General features: G+C 42.1%; 2 protein-coding genes across 10 annotated transcripts; one reads left to right on the top strand and one right to left on the bottom strand.

Moving 5' to 3' along the window:
• Nucleotides 1-203: 203 nt before the first annotated feature.
• Nucleotides 204-4,288, bottom strand: rln3a (relaxin 3a). Its single transcript, XM_031733996.2, has 4 exons — nt 4,225-4,288; nt 2,837-2,924; nt 1,867-2,215; nt 204-711 (listed from the first exon to the last, which is right to left on the bottom strand). Exons 3-4 carry the CDS (start codon nt 2,024-2,026, stop codon nt 428-430), a joined length of 444 nt encoding a protein of 147 aa, XP_031589856.1. The 5' UTR covers nt 2,027-2,215; nt 2,837-2,924; nt 4,225-4,288; the 3' UTR covers nt 204-427.
• Nucleotides 3,614-21,155, top strand: rfx1a (regulatory factor X, 1a (influences HLA class II expression)). Of its 9 annotated transcripts, none has more exons than XM_039611359.1 (19): nt 3,614-3,963; nt 5,536-5,913; nt 8,217-8,326; nt 8,410-8,505; nt 8,740-9,015; nt 9,231-9,328; nt 9,445-9,883; nt 10,591-10,766; nt 12,510-12,629; nt 12,889-13,022; nt 14,655-14,773; nt 15,117-15,223; nt 15,360-15,511; nt 16,039-16,136; nt 16,473-16,622; nt 16,998-17,206; nt 18,471-18,624; nt 18,718-18,763; nt 18,852-21,155. In XM_039611359.1, the coding sequence occupies exons 2-19, from the start codon at nt 5,556-5,558 to the stop codon at nt 19,010-19,012; spliced, it is 3,003 nt and encodes a 1,000-aa protein (XP_039467293.1). In that variant the 5' UTR covers nt 3,614-3,963; nt 5,536-5,555; the 3' UTR covers nt 19,013-21,155. The 9 variants fall into 9 exon arrangements, with proteins under 9 accessions (XP_039467293.1, XP_031589861.1, XP_039467294.1 ...); XM_031734001.2 differs by having other exon boundaries at nt 10,585-10,766; XM_039611360.1 differs by having other exon boundaries at nt 3,615-3,963; nt 9,445-9,832.
• Nucleotides 21,156-22,230: the final 1,075 nt, after the last annotated feature.

Here is a 22,230-nt window from a genome sequence, read left to right as displayed (position 1 = left end):
GTCACTTTATATTTGTTATAACACAGATTGTAATGAATTTTCCATTCATTTATCCCTCCGTGTCATGTGACAAGTGTGTTTGTTGGTTTTTAATGAACTTGTTCTCAAATGATTTTAGCAAAGCATTTTATTCCCTTGAGCTCTCATCAGTTGCAGCAGAGAAAGTTACTGGTAATGTAAAAAGAAAACAAGCGAAGACCTCATAAAACGAACGTATCTCTTTATACATCATACTGGCCACATAAACATTCACTTGATACTGAAAATCAAAGACATTAAACAGACTTTACTGAACAGACACACGCAGGATATAAAATTCACAAAAAAGTGAATAAAGAAGAGTGCGTGTGCATATTTGTGTCTGTTTGTTTATTAAGGTGTACAACATGCCTGGCACCCAGCGCGCTCAGATTGCATATATCGACCCTCAGCACAGAGAGCTGATCTCGCTCTTGCTGCAACCCCACTTGCAGCAGGCGTTGGAGAGGCCCACGACCACATCGCGGCCTTTGCGGTCAGCTTTGCGAAGCGCCTCCAGTATCTCTTCGGTGATGAATGAACGGGTAGAGCGGCTGAAAACTCCCTCCTGGTTGTCTCTGGATGCGGAGCTTGGATCCGTGTTTCTTTGAAGGAGACTCTCCACCGCAAAATTGTGATTCAAGCTCTCTGAGAGTTCATCCTGAGGGGAAGTGAAGGGGTCCTCTGAAGCATCTGTGGGAGTAAAAATAATAAAGTATGAAGGAATGGGCATCCAAGCTAAATATGTGCATTATTTGCATTTCATTATTGCTGGAGACGACATGATGGAAGGAGCGAGGGTAGGATGCCACTGGATCGTTGCCAAGTGTGCCTGGTGGGTTAGATGCTTAAATGTACATTTGGTGGTTTATAGACATAGCTCAGAATAGTAAGCGCACATCATTATAGTAAATGAAATATCATATCACATTTTCAGGCTTTCAGGGCTGAGAGCAATTACATTTTAAACTGTAGTCATTTACTGAACAGTTCATACATTTTTTTGTAAGTAATAACATAATTCAGTGGATACGCTCAAATTCAATCTTAAACAACTATAGATATATATATATATAGATAGATAGATACATACATACATACATACTTAGATAGATAGATAGATAGATAGATGTGAAATGCAAAAGTCACAAAAATGATAGTTAATAAGGTAAAAAACAGACAACAACAACAACTACAATAATATTACCACTAATTATAATAAAAAGCTAAAAATTAAGTAGGAGTCACTCGGTTTTTGTAATCTGATCATATGTAATCCATTGCTAGCTAACCAGCCATTCTAACCAGCCAGCCAGTTATTCTACACTTAAAATTACAGGTAATTTCCTTGCATCATTTCTCTGGATACCTCCACATGATCACAAATGAGCAGAAAAAGACACAGACACAAAGTCCGTTGTTTACAATTCATTCACATGGATATAAGGATTTAATAGTGAGAAATGGGCAATGAACAGATCTTACATTATTAATAAGTGTGTTATTCACCAGTTTAAATTATTTACATAGTCATGCACCTCTCTGCTCAGCTGAACACTCAAAGCGCTTTCTACTACAAGTGTCATTCACTCATTCATATAGAGCTTTTATCTATGCCTGAGTGATTTTTGACATTCACACACTCCAACAGATGCATCAGGGCAACGTGAGTTTCAGCATCTTGCCCAACAATACTTGACACTGGAGGAATCAGGAATCAATCCACCGACCTTCAAACTGGTAGAAAACCTGCTCTATCACCTGAGCCACAGCCACCTCGATTCACAAATAGAAATTTTAAAAGTGGTTGCAAAAGGTAAAATTAAAGTGAAATATCACCGGGCTTACCTAAACTCCCGAGTGACCGTTTCCATCGTGAACCCCCGCAGGTGAAGATGACCGCCCGGATGAACTCACGGCCACAGAGCTTCACCCCATATGTTGGGTCATCCATGGGCTGAACGCCAGCCACAAGCAGACACACAGCCAGCACCACAGCTTTCCACATAGTCGCAAGGCAAGAAGTGGGAGGAGAATATTTGGTTTAACTCGCTCTTTGCATAAGCAATGACTTTTCAGATGACCCAGGCGCGCTTTATAAAGGTGCTTGAACCCCTGAAAAGGAGGAGATGCATACTGCGCATGTAGGCCTCCTCTGAGAGAAGAACAGATCTGAACAGGAGATACAGTGGGAGACCTTTATGGAGACAAAAAGAAGACCAAAGGTGGCATAGTTAATGAGTTTGTTAGAGGCATCTATAATCTAATAGTTTAGGCAAATGTTTGTCCCTCTATTTAATAAAAATTACTAGACCTGAAAACCCGTAATGTTTACAGATTACTGACAATGACAAACACAATTAAACTGTTATAACAAGATTACTTGATTGCTGTTTGGTATACTAATTATAACCATTTTTATACACATATTGTATATCAAATGTGAACAAAGGTTTACACAAATACATGTATACATCTCCTTTAGCACTTAAAAAAATACATAGTGTTATTAATCAGTGTATAGCACATATTTATGTAGTTTTCTGAGGCTGAATAACTTTTACATTTTAAAATAATATTCAAACAAATCAAATTTAATTCATATAAAACTGTATTATTAGAAAAACAATGCAAACACACTGTAAAAATATGGTCCCTAAAGAATTAACACGTTAGTTCTGCCAGTGCATGTGGCCTTTAATTGTCTTGATGACATTTAACAATATTACAGACATACATTCAGGTTTTTGTGATCCTAGTTCATTACATCACCTTCGACACAGTTAACCTACATAAAAATTCTTTATGTAGAACTTACCTTTTCTTCAGGAAATTACTCATCCTGTTAGCTCTTTGCCAAAAGGTGAAGTGAAGAACAGAGGCTGGACCAGTGACATTTCCAAAGTCTGATAACACAGAAGTCTTATTATGAGTCAGAGACAAATAAAACACATTCTTATCTGTATATCCGCATAGTCAAAGGTCGCTCATTTAGGAAATTACAAAAGAGGTGCTGAATTTGTAATTAATGTGATGATACAAAGCTAACAAAATGGCATTTTGGGAAGGTATCCACCCTGACACTTGTTAAAACACTATCACGCTGGGGCAACCTGTGGAGGTCAAGGGAGCAATATCAAAATGCTACAGACCACAGTAAATAAACCAGTGGTGTGTGGGAAAAAAAAGTATAAATTCTGTTGTATGATGAGAACATTAAATAAAATTTAGGGCAAGAAAGTTGCCTTTGGCTCACTATTATGCAGTCATATGCCACATGCACATATATAATAACCTGTAATGTGTTGTGATGACAGGTAAGAATGCAAAATTCACTGTTTATTTTTTAATTCTGTTTTTCAAAACTTTTTAATTTGTCTTTATATAGCCTTGTGTTTCCTTGTATTCATTTATTTGTAAAACACGTTGTAGTGCCTTGTTATGGACTGATATGTACATTATTGTAAAATGAGAGTAAAGAAAAGGAAGAAAAATATTAAAATAAAACAACACATCAGTAGCCCATTCTTCAATGAATGTAGCCAGATGGATCAATTTAAATGACAGTCCATATAGGCTGTGCATTGATTTTATTCCAATTTAAAAACAAACTAAAAACAATTCTATTACTTTCACTGGGATTTTACTGGGAGCCTCCACCTCTGGGATTTTCCACAAATGGGCGTGGAAGGCTTTGTAGTAAAATTTCCCTGGCGCTGTCACTTTAAGACAATTTGGCAGCTCTCAGCCAATCACAACAGCAAAGGAGGAGGGAAGGGAGCGGGTGGGTAGCAACAGTTGCCCTGGTGAGGACGAAGCGCCATAGCCACGGTAGCCCTGGCGACAAGAACCCAGCAACGAGAATCAACAACAACAACAACTGAAACCGCCATAAAAATAAAAGAAGATATTTTGCCAGTGGGAAATACACACGTGGAACCAGAGGTGAAGCTCTTAACATGATCTGTAGCATTTTATGTCCTCTAACGCTTCAGCTGAATTGTGCTATTGCTTTTTCCCCCTTGTTGTTTCAGTAGCCATAACAGGCAACTGCCTCCCAGTGTTAGCTGGGGGTTAGCCTGCAAGCTAGCCGTCATTCTGATAACCGGTCGGGCTTTCTAGTGTGCGATAGTTTGTGCCTGCTTGCTGCTCATCCGTGTGACTCTGAATTTCGCCTGCCATGACGACGCAGCCATAGATGCATACCCAAGCAGGCCGTTGTTATGGCGATGTCAAATGCAAAAGGTACAAAATGGCGGTTGTTGTAGAGACCAGTTAGCTTCCTGATCCTGCTATCTCGCTACACAGCTAGCATCAGTGGCTGTCACGACAGGCTCGTGCTTGCCGCCGCTCGCAGCCAACGTCTGTTTGACTATAAACGGACACTCGTCGTGTTAACGGTGAATTATGTGCAGTCAGTGGTGGGTTTGCACTTTATGTTTTTCTCCGTTAGCTGACTAGACACACATAGGGTGCATAAAGCTAACGACAGCCCCCACCCCTTCCAAAATAGAAGGGAGGCCAATTTGGGATAGTAAAATTAATAGAGCGACGTGTTTTGTGTTAGTTTTGAGCAGTTAAATAAATTGAAGGCTGACTAAAATGCCGTTCTGTCTTTTAACGGAAAGTTTGGAAAGCTGTGGCAGGTGGCGGACATTTAATACGTAAGGGGCGTGGCGAAGGAGGGCGTTCTGCAGGTGCTTTCTAGGTTACAGTTCACTTTCACCTCTTTGTTCACTGATGCAGACTCCTAAGTGCACACCTTTACAGGTTCAGATTCATAACAAGCTCCCTACTATCTAACTGAAAAGAAGAAAACACACATTTTCAGTTACAAATGTTTCTCTCTGCTGTGTTTATTTAACTTGAATTATTGACAGACAGAAGTTAACTTTGTTATGGTATTAAAAATGTGGATTACGGTGACAGTGTACATGACATAAAGCAAAACAACAGACGGCACTGTAGCTTTAATACAGTTTGGTAAGGGATTTTCCCTAGCTGTTCTACGGGCATGCTTATGTTCATCAAAGGCATTGCGATCACATTACAGGTAATGAGACACCAAAATGCTTGTTCCCATCAATGCTCCTCCCCCGCATCTCCTCATGAGTTGCACCACTGAGAGGCCCTGGCCACAATAATACTTTCAGACACCCCCCTCGATCATTCATTTACATCTAGGTGAGAAATGAGCATGTAAAAATATCTGTGTGGTGTATGAGCTGCTTATTACAGGCTAATATTGATAGAAAAGACGTGATCTAATGCTGATTCCTATGATAGAGTTTAACCTCCTACCTTCTGTTTAAATGTTACCTATGCAATTGACAAGTTGGACTCCTTCATGATTGTTTACATATTTGTAACCTTTACTGGGACCTATGATGTATATATTTTGGTTGTACTAAATTTGCCTCACTGCCTTTTTTTTAACACAACATTGTCTACTATTTTGGAAACAAACAGCTTAGTTTGAAAATGTGTAACTTGTTGTCTTGTTTTCTTTTTCCCCAGCCTGATTCCCTGCTCTTGTAATGGCCACTACAGGCTACGTAGGTGAGATCCAGCCAGCGGCCCAAACTCAGGGGACTGCTGTCACTGTCACAACGGGTCAACCTGATGCCAGCTCCACCCCTGTAACTGCCCCACAATTTTTGGCTGAGATTCAAACTACTGTGGCCGCTCCCACTGTGGTCACACCCACAGGCCAAACTACTCCCACAGAGCAAGCCCCTTCGATCACCACCCAAAAGCCCGCTGCTAGTCAGACCCAGTCCACAGTGCAAGCCCAGCCAGCTCAGACGCAGTATGTGACTGCAGAGATCCAGGGCTCCCCCACGCAGTCAGGAAATGCTCAGAGCACTCCACAGTACATCGTTGTTACCGTCACAGGTAAAGGCTTTCTGCACTAACAGTGCATGTGAACCCAATTAAATATTATATCATAACACAAGTGTCCTAGAAGTTCCTTGCTTCAGCCTGTGTAAATGTGTCTCTATCTGCCACCCCACAGTCATATAACACATCACAAATTAAGATCTGTTGGGACAAGGCCTGAAGTTAACCAGTCAGAGGTGTTTCACAATGGATGATCAGAATTTATCTTAAGGGTTTTTTAAGACTCATCCTTTTATTTGACAAAGCAGATTTGATTTATAAGGACGAAACCAAAAAGGGCGAGGCGTGGAGTTTAATGCACAGGTTCTAGGAGGTGAAGGTGAGTAAACTAGTAATTAGCTGCAGCAGAAATACCTGATTTTGCCCGACTTATTGAATTCGACTTGTACAGTCAAGTATTTGTAAAGGCTCAGGCAGACAAAAACGCTCGGCTCGCATACCGGATAATCCCAGTTTGGTATAAGGGTGTGTGGCGAATCAAGCAAAACTGTGTTACAGACCCGGTCTCACAGGCTTATCCTCTGTGGTCAATTTTAATTGTGTCCTGGATCTTTTACTAAATAAAAATAAGATTCAAGCTAATACATTTTCGTAGCTTTTTGGCTTTTCTTTGGGGGGCTTCTTTGGGCAACTGTGTAAACAATGCAAGTATTTGGTTTCTTTAAAGTAGGGGAGACCGGGGATAGTTGTAACATTTTTGACATTTCTGTCTGTAAATTGGAGCTCTTTTAAGGTAGTGGATTCAAAATGTAATGCAAAGTATTTACATGTCTCTGCTATTAAATAGTGCAGCTATTTTCTCTGCAGCACAATTACCCATTGCATGGTATGGTCTCAAACACAAAGAGTGAAATGTTACAATTAACCCCATAGTCTGGGTTAGTTGTAACATATCCTGGGATGAAATGTAACACAATGAAATAAGGGTACTGACAAAACATTAACATGCAATCTTTTTTATTCAACACATGAATGCACTTAGAGCCATTTATGTAGCTATGTGTGTGTGACAGAATGCAGAAATCTAGCTTTTGAACATATTCCAACCCCCCAAAAAAGACAAATGATGGAATTTTCTGCAACTGAATATTTCATTAATTTTGGTTGGTCTTCCTTGAGTTTGGCCTCATTGGCTCAGTGGGCATTATAACCTACAACTCTTGCACCAACTTTTGAACATAACAATGAAGCTGAAAAAATGTAGTTGTGCACCAGCATCGCAATTCCATTGCTTTTTATCATGGCTTACCTTGGTGTGGTTTGCAAAGTGCTTCAGAAAGATGAGGAAATCTGTTTCTTGCACCCATCCTGATTTATTCCCACTACCAATACTTCCTACTGGTCCATCTCTGACACAGTGGTCTGCATAATGTATGTGTGGGAACACAAACAGTGGAGGAATTGTGTTGCCAATGGCATTAACCGCATATACAAAGGCGACCAGTGAACCTCTCTCTGCTGATGTCGTTGCCCCAACTTGTTTAATATAAGTTAAAGTAATTGTGTGGTAAGTTGTAACATCTGCATTATTGTTACAACTAACCCAGACTGTTGCTGTTACAACTGACCCAGACTCCTATAGCCATGAACTAGCTAAGATTACAGCCAACGGCTAAAACATTAGCACTAAAGACCTACACAGAATATATCCCCATAGACATACAAATAACATAATTTAAGTTTGATGAGTTTAACTGCAAAGCAGATAATGCTATTAGAAATTGAAATAAAGTAGAAAAACTTACTTTTGGCATACAAATTACTTTTTTTTTCGTGTTAAATTGTCTGTGTTTGACAAAATGTGCTGATTTTTCACATGTGATAGCAGAACTGAATTGGGCATGCACAGGATGAATCACATCATTTGAAACTTAGCCCTGATTGGAGAAATTGGAAGTGTTACAACTGACCCACGTTACAACTATCCCCGGTCTCCCCTACTTGCACGGGTAGTAATAGTAATGTGGGGAGACACCTTAACATTTCTGGTATGTGTCTTTAAAAGATGTTTTTAAAAAAAAAAATTCCTATCATTAGTTTTCATAAAGGTTTTTCAAGCAAAAAATTGACAAATAATTAAGTGCAAATGTTTTTTTTAGGTGGGGAGATTTTTAATTTGTGCATACTTTTACATGTTTAAAGACATGATTTTATCTGCTTTATTACACCATTAGTGTTACCACTTTATTATTAATCAGCTGTAACAAGAGATGAGAGGCAGTGTATGATCAGCTTAATGAAGTAGAAATAATATCACTAATTTGTGCAGATACTAAGATACCCTCTTTATCTTTCAGAGGGTTCCCTTCACTCGAATGACAGTGTGTCAGACTCCAGTCCACCTCCAGCTGTGGTGCAGACTGGAGTCCCCACACAAGTTGTTCAGCAGGTGCAGACAGCTCAGCAGGTAAAATTTGCACACATACACAGTTATGTTCGGTTATGTTATGTTGTTTTCTTTGCTCTTGAATCTTCTCTTCATCTCAATAGAGGTCAGTGGTGCAGGCCACCTCCCAGATTGCTAAAACTGAGCCAGGCACACAGCTCAGCGTCACCAGTCTACAGCCTGTCCACATCACCCAGGAGGTAACCCAACACCGCATTGGAGTTTGTCAGTGGTGATGGCATATGCGTGATGTCTGAAAATAACTTATGCTTTCACTAACCAGTGCGTAAAAGCGAGCAAGTCATCGCAGCTTCACTTCACTAAATGTGTGATCAATGTGACTTGTGATGCGTACAAAACTTTGCTACTTCCTTGTGTTTTGGCTCAGTATTAGTCAGCTCATTGTTTTTGTGGTCAAATCTGCAACTTTTCAGCTTCCCCTTACAACGGAGGTGACTGGTTTAGTCAGGGATAGGAAACTAGAAGACTGGCAGCTGCGTCATGAGGCTGAGGAGTCAGTCTGCCTTGCAGACTGCGTAAGCGGCTGCTGCTGCAAACCCGTCTACCTCCCCGTCTACCTCCCCTTGAATGAGTATTGGCAGCCACTGCACATGCTCTCTGTGCATGCTGAGAGAGAGATAGGCCACCCTTCCATCCTCAGCTCAGGTCCCAATCAGCCACCTCTGCACACAGCAACCGCCGCTTTCCAAGTAGGTCAGGGACACGAGGGAATCTGCTGCTATAAAGATGAGTGGACAGAGAAGCTGACTGTATAAGAAATGTTTGTAGTGCAAAAACAAGGCCGGACATGAAAGATATTAAGATTCTAAAGGATGAAGAGTTGATGTGGTTCAACAAGATGGCCGAGGATTTATTGGATTTTGGTGTTTGTGTGTGTGTCTGTGTGTGTGCGCTCACTCCTTAGGTCCAGCAGCAGCTCACATCAGTGCCAGTGCAACATGTGTACACCAATCAAGTGCAGTATGTGGAAGGAGGAGAAAACAACTACACCACCAGCACCATGTTAGAATGAAACTCATTTTCTAACCCTCGTCCACATGGAGCTTTTGTTTTCTTTTTCTTACTTCTTTGCTCGGCTGCTTGGTTTTGTAACCTATCTTTGCATGTCTCTCATCCAGTCGCTCCGGCACCTTCCCTTACACCGACACCCCTTTGTACACCCAGACCACCGCCGCTCCATATTATGAAGGTCAGCCGACTTCCGGCGCCCAGCCCTCCACGCCCGGCACACCTCTGACTGTGTCCGTGACAGCCGGCACCACAGCGGGCGTATCGATGTTTGTGGCCCAGCCTACCACTGCGGCGGGGGGAGGGGCCACAGTGGTGACGGCAGGCGGCACGACCAACGGGGCCGGAGAAGGGGCAGGGACCAACGGCGGCGCGGCAGGCAGTTATGTGATCCAGGGGGGTTACATGCTGGGCAGCGGCGGCAGCAGCAGCAGCAGCGGGTCGGCAGCTGGCAACAGTCAGAACTACTCACACACCGCCCGCGCCTCTCCGGCCACTGTGAGTATTACAGAGGGCGAGGAGAGTAGTGTGCCGTCGGCAGACAAGAAGGTATGCAGAGGCGCCAAGCGCAGGAATTTCTTCTCGTTCTGTTCTCATCCACACAACCCCCCCTTTTGGTGGCGCACACTGATGACGTCATAGTTTGAGTTTTGTCAAAGTGGAAAACACAAGTGAACAATTTGGAGATTAGAGCACAAAAATTTTAGCTGAAATTTTATTCATTCATTTATTTATTTATTTATTTTTTGCTTTAACTGTGATTTCCTCAAAGAAAACAAAACCATGACCTCATCATTTTCATACCATTGCAGTGCATGTAATGAGGGGCATTTTTAATTTGCCTGAAATGCCTTGACACTATACTGTTCATCCCAAATTCATCATATCGAACCCCCATATGATGGCGATAACCAAAACATGTCTGGCCGGCATCCCATCAGTACTCCAGGTCATTGATTCATTGCATACCAAAGTTGTATGCCACGGCACGCAAACAGATGTATTTGTGTTTTCATTCCTGAATGACAGACGGACAGTAAATGCGAATGGATTTGCGTTTGTATAGTACAACTACTAGAGAAATGTGTGTGTGTGTGTTTGTGCATGTCATGTACATGTATCTGTTCAAAGGTGTGATATGTGTGCTAATAGTTGTGCATTTATCTGTTGCGCTATGTTTTTCCTATCTGTATATACTGGCTTTGCTAACTGCACCAGCTATTTTCTTTGTTTCGTTGCCTGTGTGTCAGGTACAGTGGTTGCTGGACAACTATGAGACAGCTGAAGGAGTGAGTCTGCCCCGTTCCACCCTTTACTGCCACTACTTGCTGCACTGCCAGGAGCAGAAGCTAGAACCTGTTAATGCTGCATCATTCGGGAAACTCATAAGATCTGTGTTCATGGGGCTACGCACACGGCGTCTGGGCACTCGGTAAGATGTGTAGTCACCCAAACTTAGGTCTCATAGGGTGAAAAATATATTTGCAACCCATTTATATCCATTAGTAAAGGCGCACAAGAAAGGTGAAGAAGACAGGACAGGCAGGGTCGAGTGGGTGGAGCCAAATGTTAAGGGTTTGTGAAGGAAAATATTTACAAGTTGGTAGAGGGAACTTCTATGATTTATGGCTTTGAGATGGTGATGCTGACAAAAAGACAGGAGGCAGAGCTGCTAGGATTCAATTGATAGTGGCCAAGAGGGACAACTTAAGTTGAGTGGTTTTGAAAGTTAGAAAGGCAAGGCTAAGATGGTTTGAACATCTGCAGAGGAGGGATAGTGAATATATTGAACAAAAGATTTTGAAGATGGAGCTGCCAGGCAGGAGGAAAAGAGGAAGACCACAGAGGAGAGATCAGGCAAACACATTACACATTCCATTGTGGCCTTTTCTGCTGCAGTGATGCATGTCAAGAGCTAAACGCTCTAGTCCTCTATTCATTTCACCAGACACCAGTAGTCTCCATGTAACTGACGTGTGTAATGCTATGCATGCACACACCAATCAGGCATAAGATTTGACTACTGACAGGTAAAGTGAATATCACTGATTATCTCTTCACCGTGGCGCCTGTTAGTGGGTAGGATATATCAGGAAGCAAGTGAACATTTTGTCTTCAAAGTTGATGTGTTAAAAGCAAGAAGCATAAGCATTTCACTGAGTTTAACAAGGGCCAAACTGTAATAGCTAGACAACTGGGTTGGAGCTGGGTTGTTATCAGTCTCCAGTGGTAAGCATCTATCAAAAGTGGTCCAAGGAAGGAAGAATAGTGAACCACTGTTATGATGACAGTATCATGGGCGGCCAAAGCTGATCCTTGTGGTCCGATGCAGCCATGGTACCGTTCCTGTAGCTTAATCCTGGTTCTGATGGAAAGGTGCCAGAATGCACTGTGCATCACAGCTCGTTGTGTGTGGGGCTACATAGCCACAGTACACCCTTTCATGGAAACAGTACTCCCTGACAGCTGTGGCCTCCTTCAGCAGAATAACATGCTCTGGTTGGTTTGAGGTTTGAGGAGGACAGCAACAATTTTGAGGTGTTGACTTGGCCTCCAAATTCCCAAGAATTTGGATTGTGCTAGTTAAACAAGTGCGATCCATGTAGGCCGCACCTCGCAACTTACAGGACTTAAAGGATCTGTTGCTAAACCCTTGGTGCCAAATACCACAGCACACCTTCAGGGCTCTAGTGGAGCCCAAGCCTCAACATATCAGGGCTGTTTTAGCAGAAAAGGGGGGACCAACACGATATTAGGCAGGTGGTCATATGTTATGCTTGATTGGTGTACCTTAAATTAGTTTCCAGCAGAATGCTGTTTTTTGTGTTGTTGTTTTTAATTTTTCTACGAACATCTATAAAGCTCTCTGGAGCACTGCAAAATGCTTGCCTTGTGTAGGAAGACATGTGGGTAGCGATGAAGACAGACAGCATGTGTGTGGGAGAGGGAGTGAGTGAGTGAGTGAGTGAGCTAGTGAAATGACTTTTTGAAAGTATTTGGTGCTGTGGGTGCAATTACTTTGTGTTTTATGAAATTCTAATTCAGTGTATAGTAAGACTATACATGTGGCTTGGATGGAGTTAACATAGATTTAAACAGACAGCATAAACACTATGCTCTAGAGTTAGGCTCTTTTCAAAAAAAAAAAGTAAAACCACATTTGTCTTCCTGTTAGGGGTAATTCTAAATACCACTATTATGGGCTGAGAATCAAAGCGGGCTCTTCTCTTCTCCGGCTGATGGAAGACCAACAACACCTGGCTATGAGGCAACAGCCGTTCTCACAGAAACAGAGGTATCCACAGAAATGTTTACACATTCAAGCGCATCTTCTCTATCATTACACAGTTGACCTTTTTTCCATCTCATACGGTTTTTGCCACTGGCTCCTGTTTTTTCTCCATCTCTCACACCACGTCTTCCATTCGTCCCGCGGCTCCGGGCATCTGCTGCTCTTATTATGCGACTGAATTACAATTTCATTTCACTTCATTATTTATCACCTTTGTCTAGACATGAATGCCTGATGTGCTTTTTCCCTCCCTACCTATCAGGTTGAAGCCTGTTCATAAAGTGGAAGGAATGACCAATGGGACGGCAGCAGGAGCAGGTCAGCAGCAGCAACAGCAGCAGGGATCGGGCCATGTGGATATCAGCACCCAGGTTCAGCAGTACCAACAGTTCCTTGGTGAGCTTAGTAAACAATGAACACACTTGTTAGTGAGTGCTGCTTTTTTTTAAATGTTAATTGGGTTGAGTCACAAGAGTGAGCAAGCAAAATATTCTTCTAAGCTCTCAGGGCCTGTTGTGAGGACCTTGCATTACATTATGTGGTTGTTTAGAGTGCTGTGCCTGACACAGCACCAGTCTTTGAACTTGTTTTTCCCTGTGAAATAAATTGTTAATTTGGCCTGACAAAGTGTGTCTCCTCATCTTTAGGTTTTAGGCTTTTTGGGAAGCCTTCATTTTTATTAGCAACAAGACCTCCATGCCCTGTTAACAGACTGTCAAATCCAGTAACAGAATCTGCTCTAACAGTGTATTACAAGTGTATAAGGCATGGTTTCCTATTTATGTAAGCATATAGCACACAGGCCTATGCTTACGCTGCTGTGTTTACTGCATTTGAATTGCGTAGTTCCTTTGTTTGATAGCATGATGGGATTTTTACACCTGATATATGTTTAACATTTCTATATGGTGCTGTGCTGGCTGTGCAGTGGTTAACACTCAGAGCCTCACAGCAAGGATGTTCAATTTCATCACCAGGACAGGATCTTTCTGTGTGGAGTTTGCAGGTTGTCCCCGTGTTTGTCTAAATTGCCCATAGGTGCGAATGGTTGTCTATGTCTATGGTTGTCTATGTCTATGTGTTAGCCCTGCAACACACGAGTGACCTGTCCAGGGTGTACTCCACCTCTTGCCCTAAGACAGCTGGAATAGCCCCCCCCCCAACCCTGAATTGGATAAGTGGAAGAGAGTGGACGGATGGCTATTTCTATGTGTGTAAGGCAGCATGGTAGTTAGCACTGTTGCCTCACAGCAAAAAGGTCCTGGGTTTGAATCTAGCATATTTGGTCGTGGCCTTTCTTTGTGGAGTCTGAATGTTCTCCCCGTGTTTGCGTGGGTTCTCTCTGGGTACTCTGGCTTCCTTCCACAGTCCAAACACATGCAGTTAGAGGGGCTCGGTTAACTGGTGATTCTAAATTAGCCATAGGTGTGAATGTGAGTTTAAATGGTTGTCTCTTTGTGTGTTAGCCTGTGACAGACTGGCAATCTGTCCAGGTTTGTTTGAGACCTACCCGCTTATCCAATTCAAGACCCTGAATTGGATAAGCAGAAGGAAATGGATGGACGGATTATATATTTAAGATAAGATAAGATAAGATGGCCTTTATTAGTCCCACAGGTGGGAAATTTGTTTTGTTACAGCAAAAGTGCAAAGTTATGTAGCAGAAATTAGAAAACACTGGAATGCAATAAAATACAATAAAATAAAATAAAATACTATATACAATAGAATAAAATAGAATAGAATAATATATACAATAGAATAAAATAGAAATACAAATACTATATACAACTGAGTAGGAAAATACAAAAACACAACTTCGTCAGAAGTTATGTTTTTAATCTGAACATAATGTAAAAAGACAATCTCATTACCAACATTTAAATGCCACATCCCTCCTACTATGAGCTAAACCAGAAGAGGCATCCATCTAAGCACATTTAGTGGCATTCACATAAATGTTGATTACCCTGTGCAGTTAATGGGATTTCTCTCTGAGTATCCACTGTTCCTTTGTCCTGTGTCCAGATGCATCCAGAGCTCTCCCAGAGTTCCCAGAGATCGATCTCCAGGGGAAGTCTCTGCCAGAGGGCATTGAGCTGGAGCACATAAAGAGCTTTCAGCTGCTGTACAGAGAACACTGTGAGGTAACCAAAACTGGAACCCACTGACTATTTACTGAAGTTTTTCCTTTGTGTGTAGTTCCTTTCTGTGAATCACTGGAGGACTACTCTAAGTCAAATTACACCAATTATAACCCTTTAGTGGGAAAAACTGACTGTAATTTGATCAAAATGTCAAGTTCTTAAAGATGTTGTGGTGAAGATGAGTTTTAAGGTTAGGAAGACCACATTGAAAGTAAAGTCCAGAAATGCTGAACACTGTTTTCCTCTCCTTTGTTCCTCCAGTTGCCCCCCCACCCCCGATAATCTATTTGTCCTCAGTCTTCGATTCTTCGATGTATGGATTCTTTTCTTTCCATTCTTTCAGGCTATTCTCGATGTGATGGTTAACCTGCAGTTTACCCTGGTGGAGACTCTGTGGAAGACCTTCTGGAGGTTCAGCCAAAGTCAGGCCGGAGATGCCACGTTGGCCGTGTGAGTGATTGTACTCCACAGGCAGGCATTCATTCAAGATCCAGATTGTGTCCTAAGATAGTAAAAACATTTGTCTGTTGCCGTAGCATTACTATTTCCATACAAACTGTGTGTGCGTGTGTGTGCGCCTCGGCAGTCATGATGAGTCAGAGAAGCGTCTCCCTAAGTCCTGCCTGGTGTTGCTGTGCAAGTATGAGCCAGTGCTGCGCTGGAGCCGCGACTGTGACAACAGCCTCTACCAGGGCCTGGTGGAAATCCTCATCCCTGATGTCCTCAGACCCATCCCCAGTAAGGCTCTATAGGAAGACTGATTATGTAGTGAACCATGTACGCATGCTTGTCCATGCCTAAAGAGTGTGTTTATACAAATAAAGAGCTATTCCTAAAACTCAGCGCCAATTTGATGTTGTTAAAATGAGCCAACTAGGGAGCAAAGATCCTCCTGACAGTCTTTTGGATGTGTAGTGAAAAAATACACTGTTTTCCATCACGTGTACCCACTGCGCTGCCCTTACTGGCAGCTACACTTATTTCTTCTGGTTTTGGTTACAGTTTTAGTCAGGCTTTAACTTTTAAGACCTCGAACAGTTCCCTTTTGAATATTCGTCATTTTCTTTCCCATCACATTGCTGCCAAAGAAAAAAATGTTCCACATCCACATAATGTGGACACAAGTCTGGTTATTCAGCTGTAATGCCAAAAAGAAAATAAATAAAAATTGAAAAATCTTTGACCAGCAGAAACTTGGCTAATTGTCTAGGCATTAGCTAATCGTTTTCCCACTCTAGCAGTGACAGACCCATTTCTGCCCACAGGTGCCTTAACTCAAGCCATTCGCAACTTTGCCAAGAGCCTGGAGAGCTGGCTGACCAATGCCATGATGAACATCCCTGAGGAAATGGTCCGCATCAAGGTAAAGCCCTCCATTATTAGCTTGGCGCTGATGGAACCGCTTGTTTTCTGAGCCACGGAGCAAACAGTCTCTTCAGGAATGACAAAACCATCGCCTTATTGGGTGGGACTCTAAGCTCAGACATTATTAGATTTTTGTGAGCAGGAGCTAGAGTTGAATTTATATAAAAGCTCTGTGGTGCAGCTTTTGTGAAGAAGGGAAAAAAGAAGTTCCATCAAAGTCAATAAATGATAGCAGATGTGAGCAGCTATCACAGAAAACATCTGTTATATACGGATATATGTGAAAATATTGATATGCATCTTTTTCTGACCCGTCGTCTTCCTCCTCTCTCAGGTCACATCAGCCAATGCTTTTGCTCAGACCCTGCGCCGCTACACCAGTCTGAACCACCTGGCCCAGGCAGCCCGCGCTGTCCTCCAGAACACGGCTCAGATCAATCAGATGCTGTCCGACCTCAACCGCGTCGACTTTGCCAACGTCCAGGTCGGTTCAGTGTCTAGCAGCATTCTCGTTACATTATATTGTCAGTGGTTGAATGCCGCTTTGGTTTTGCAACTGACTCTGTAGCTTGTGGTTACACTGAGGTTTCATGTGTTATTTGTTTATCCACCTTCCGTCATAGTGTCTCTTTTTTTATTTTACTGTTCAGGAAGCTCACTTGCTTTTTCTAAGAAACTGCTTCTTCCGCCTGGGTATACGTTCAGATACTGAACAGTAAACTTAGTACTAGTGCGTAGTTTAAGCTCCATCATCTGCTGCTGTTTGTAAATATAAGGTCATCCAGCCTCTTTTACTGGTGCAGATGTGACTGCCCTATAATGACACTTTGCCTTTTTCTCCCTGTTGGTGCTTTTGTAGGAGCAGGCTTCATGGGTGTGCCGGTGCGAAGACCGTGTGGTCCAGCGGCTCGAGCAGGACTTCAAGCTGACCCTCCAGCAGCAGAACTCACTGGAGCAGTGGGCCGCCTGGCTTGACGGTGTGGTCTCCCAGGTCCTAAAGCCCTACCAACACAGCCCTGCCTTCCCTAAAGCCGCCAAGCTCTTTCTGCTCAAGTGGTCCTTTTACAGGTGGGGAGCAGTCCGAAAGAATGAATTCCAAGTTCTGCCTCTCCTAACCTTTCCCGAGTCCATTTTTATTTGTGTTGATAGATTTGCTTTGGTTGGATCTTTATCGAGCTGAAGTATACAGGGCTAAAATGACCTTTGTCAGTTTGCATTATTTTTTGTGATGTTGTATTCAGTTTGAGCTGCAGGCTTTAGTCCTGAAGTTAAAACAAACCTAGTCTGTGCTCTGTTAAGTCATCGCTAACTGTAATAATCACAAGATAATCATCGAAACTGTCCAAATTTTTTATCTTAAATAACTGGATTTTTTTAAATTAACAAAACAAGAGAGCAGTTTAAAAAGTGATAACCAGGACAAGGACATAGAATACTTACAATAACAACACAAACTAGAAGACAATCACTAGGATAGTAGAGATAAAAGGATGAGTGTAGTACTCATAATAACCATATTCCTGAATAAATGCTAAAAGTAACAAATGATAACAGTAACAATAATCCTCATCCACCTCTATGCTGTAATCATAATTATGCATCCATATACCTTCCTGTGCACATATGCCATAGTGATTAAAAAAAAAAAAATATATACATATATATATATATATATATATATATATATATATATATATATATATATATATATATATATATATATATATATATATATATATGTGTGTATATATATATATATATATATATATATATATATATGTATATATATATATATGTGTGTGTGTGTGTGTGTGTGTGTGTGTGTGTGTGTGTGTGTGAGTGCACAGGACCCTCAAGCTCCTAGGCCTCTGGTAGGGACATGAGCTTGAAGGATAAAGATAAAGAAGGATAAAGGGCGAGTGGGGAATTTAATTTATTTATTTATATAAATATATATTAAACCATGCTCATCCCATAAGCAGGGTCTTAGTCAAGCAGGTCATTACAAGTCAGTTGCCATTCATTTGCTTCCTTTGGAGACTGGATGGAAATCCGAAGGCTCTGAATCGCTCTCAGACCTGTCTGGAATAAATAGCAGAGCCGAAATTTAAAATCCACACCACCCCACATCACACAGCTCTATTGAAGGAACTTATCAAATACTCAAATTGAGTAAATAAGTTGCGATTAGTGAGAAATCACCGACTCGACTCGTGGTGTCAACCTTGTCCCAGTAAAGCAATGAGATAGAGAAAAAAAGCAGTTTCTGTTTGTAAGTAAGAGAAGTGGTACATGTATAATCGTGGCTTGTTTCCCCATTTCTGCTCCTTAGTTCCATGGTAATCAGAGACCTCACCCTGCGGAGTGCCGCCAGTTTCGGATCCTTTCACCTGATTCGTCTGCTATACGACGAGTACATGTACTACCTTATCGAGCACAGAGTGGCCCAGGCTAAAGGAGAGACCCCCATTGCTGTTATGGGAGAGGTATCAACATACACGGATCCAGAAATGCAAATACATTCATATAATAGTGTAAGCCACATTTACACCACTAACCAAATCCCCTCTTGCCATTAGTTTGCCAGCTTAGGCCGGGGTCTGAACCAGCTGGATCCGGATAAAGGTCTGCACTGTTTCTGCTGTAGCTCGTCTTGATTGACCCGTGCTCTAAGCTTTGCTTGTAACCATCTCTGTTATGCTGTCTGTTGTAGAAGAAGAAGAAGAAGAGGAGGAGGAGAGTGATGAAGAAGGTCAGGAGCTGTCCCTTCCCTCCGACGGGGCCGTGCTCGGAGAGGAGTCTCTGGAGCCGCCTGCCAAGCTGGCCAGAACTGACCAGAGAGTTCTCTTCGCCACCGGGTCAGCTGACAACTAGCCGCAGTGTAAATGACACGTGCCGATCTCACAGACACGCACGCCGATGTACAAAGAACAGTAATTTATACCCCCTGACACCTGTATATAGATCTTGTTGACGTGCGCCCGCGTGCACTCTCGCTGCATACTGTTCTGATTGCATGCGGTGCTCAGGCGCACGCAATCAAAACAAACTCAAGTCAGTAACTGCTGCTGCCCGGATGGCACAACCACCTGTCGCCACCATTGATTACACCCACAGTCAGTGGCGTTTTGTAACAGGACGTGGCTTCAGAAACTCGGGGTCTCTTGATGCAGAGAGGACCTTCTGTTGTATGAATCTGTAAAAACAAAACAAACTAAAGCCAGGCACTTCTTTTCGTTTATCTCCTCATCGCGCCGTAGCCTCGCCGTTTTTCCCTCTCATCGCTGTAAAACTAATGCTCGCCCTCCCACCACTGTCACTGCCGTATCAAAGTGGTCTTTAAAAGGTACTGCGGGGTGTGTGTGTGTGTGTGTGTGTGTTTGGAGCGGACTGTAAGCGGTGTTTGAATTTAGTCACTACATCATTTACCGCTTTGTGGGAGCGTAGGGGGTTTTTTGTTGTTGTTTTTTTTTCTTAAAGACAGCAGGCGACTTTTTTGTGTGTGTCAGCTTGTACGAGCACTGTGGTCACGCCGCTCTGCTGTTATTTGTAGAGGCCGAGTGAATGCGTTTCCCCGGTCGTGCGCGTCTGTTTGCGTGACTCATTCCGAGTGGTGACTGTTGTGTAGATATTTTCTAGAGCATTCATGGTTTGATTTTGTTTTTTTTGATGGTGTGTGCAGATTTCCTGTGTGATTCACCTGTTAAAAGGAAAAAAAAAGAAAAAAAGAAAAGTTCTCGTGTTCTCGGAGTGCCTACCTCAGCTGCCACAAACACTTGTAAAGATGAAGCTCCAGCTGTGAAGTAGGAACTCCTGTTAGTTGCTGCAAAAAAAAAATCCTCTCTTTTTTTTCTTTTTTTAAACAAGAACATCTGGTTCCCACGAGAGAGAGAGAAGTGCCGTACGTGTACCATAGTTTATGTTTAAGTGCTTCAATCCTATCCACCCATTAAGTTCCTCTGTGGCCTCATTTGCCCTTGACTCGTTATGTTTTTGCCTTATTTCATTCTGTTTTTGGTTTTTTCCCCACATTTGTGTGTTTTCGGGTGCCAAACCGGTTTGCTTTGATCCTCGCTGAGTTTTCTTTCTTTCTTTTGTGTTTTTAAGAACTGTGCCTGAGTAAGAACGGTGATATACTTATATTCTACTGTATATTTATCCACTATTTTGAATTTTGTTGTCACTAAGTGAACCTCTTGTGCAGTGTACGGTGCTGTGTTGTCACACATTGTAAGCGACCCTCGTGTGCATTATTGATTTGTGATTGTACGTTCGGTTATCGATCCTCTTTCATATCTGATGACTTTTCCACTCACAGGCTAAGTAAGGCCCTGCCTCTTTGCACATGTTGACTTTATTGTCTTTAAAGTTTTTTTTGTTTGTTCCCCCCTCACTTTCTGGGAGGTGTTTTTTTTTTTTTTTTAACGGTGAGATGGAGGCGTCGGATTTCACGCAAATGTCTCTCACCCTTCGGTGAGATTCAGAGAAATCGACCAAAGGTGAGAGATCTGCTCGGCCCTCCACCACCGCTCATCTCATTCCCCTCGTCTCACTGTGTTTTTTTTCTCACTCTCATGCCCGATGGCTTTGTTTTGCTTCTAAAACACTGTTCATGGAGATCGGTTGTCATATTTCTTTTTCATTTCTGTCAATACTGTCTATAAATAGCAGTGCGTGTTTTTTCACAGGCATTGCCAGCCTCAAACCAGCACATCATCCTTTATACGAAGTCTAGCGCTACCACAGCTGAGTACATATCACTCCAGTCTTTTAATGATCTACAGCGTACAGAATGGCCATTGTTTACCCAGTAAAAAAGGAAAAAAAATGTTCGTCATTTTTATAGTGCGTTGTTTCTTATGTACAAAACAAAATGAGAAAAAAAAAAAGATGTTCAGTGGCAGTGTTTTCTGAATTTTGGTCTGCTCTAAGTATGACTGTGCCTTTGGAGGTGGTAGAATGCAATTCAGATGTTTTTAATTTTAAAGATATAAATTAAAGAATTTTTAAAATTACACCGGATATCTCTCGTGGGTTTCTGAGTCTGATTTGATCATCTCTGTAGTCATTACCAGTGTAAGGGCGGCGGTTACTGTCTGAAAAACAGACACATTCTTATTAAATTTGACACCCTTGGCTGAAAAAAACAAGACTGTGACTTCCTGGGCCACGCTCACATGAACACACTCGTCTGTTACCACTTCTGCTGCTGTAATCTAAATAAAACACTAGAACAGGAAACGCAGAATACCTGAAACTCAAAAGTCAGCCTGCTTTAATCAGAGCAGAAACGGATCAATTGTGCTGGCAACTTTTTACAGTTGGTAACTCAAGCGTGTTCACTGAGAACGGCAGAGGTGGAAGAATCAGAGGTACAGAGCAGAGAAAGATGTTATTGGTGCAGTGTTTCTGCATGTGCAAGGTCTCATGGTACACACAGGATTTTACAGTTTTGCAATAAATAGCTGAGCAATATTCAAATAAAAGCTGAAAAGCACAAGTTAATGACTGCAAAGTCTCATAAAGTGACAGAGTACCATAAGTGGCCACACCTAATGAGGCTGAGACTCACAAACATGTCACTTATGTCAAGAGATCCTCCTTTTAGATATTATATGTCAGTTAAGCTAACAGTGACCCCCAGTGGTGTTTTATGGCTGGCAACAGCACTGCATGTATTATATACACTCGGCAGCCACTTCATTAGTTACACCTTGCTAGTGGTTTGGAGCCACTATTGCTTTTTGAGCTGCCTTAACAACAAGGTGCTATAAACATTCCTCACTCCTCCATACCGACGTGATAGCATCACACAGTTACTGAAAATTTGTCAGCTGTACATCCATGAATCAAATCATCCGTTTCACCACATCCCAAAGATGTTCTAATGCATTAAGATCTGGTGACTGTGGAGGCCATTTAAGTATAGTGAACTCAGTGTAATGCTCAAGAAATGTTCTCATTCTCTAGAGATGGCTGTGTGGGGACAAGCTGAGCAGATCAGCACTTTCAACCAAAGTTCATAGTCACTTGAATCACCTTTTCTTCTCTGTTCTGATGCTCATTTCGAACTTCAGCAGCAGTCTAGATGC

This window comes from Oreochromis aureus, linkage group 4 (genome assembly GCF_013358895.1).
Source record: "Oreochromis aureus strain Israel breed Guangdong linkage group 4, ZZ_aureus, whole genome shotgun sequence".
Taxonomy (NCBI): domain Eukaryota; kingdom Metazoa; phylum Chordata; class Actinopteri; order Cichliformes; family Cichlidae; genus Oreochromis; species Oreochromis aureus.
The sequence above is the reverse complement of the archived record's forward strand: the minus strand, read 5'-3'. Positions and strand labels throughout refer to the sequence as shown.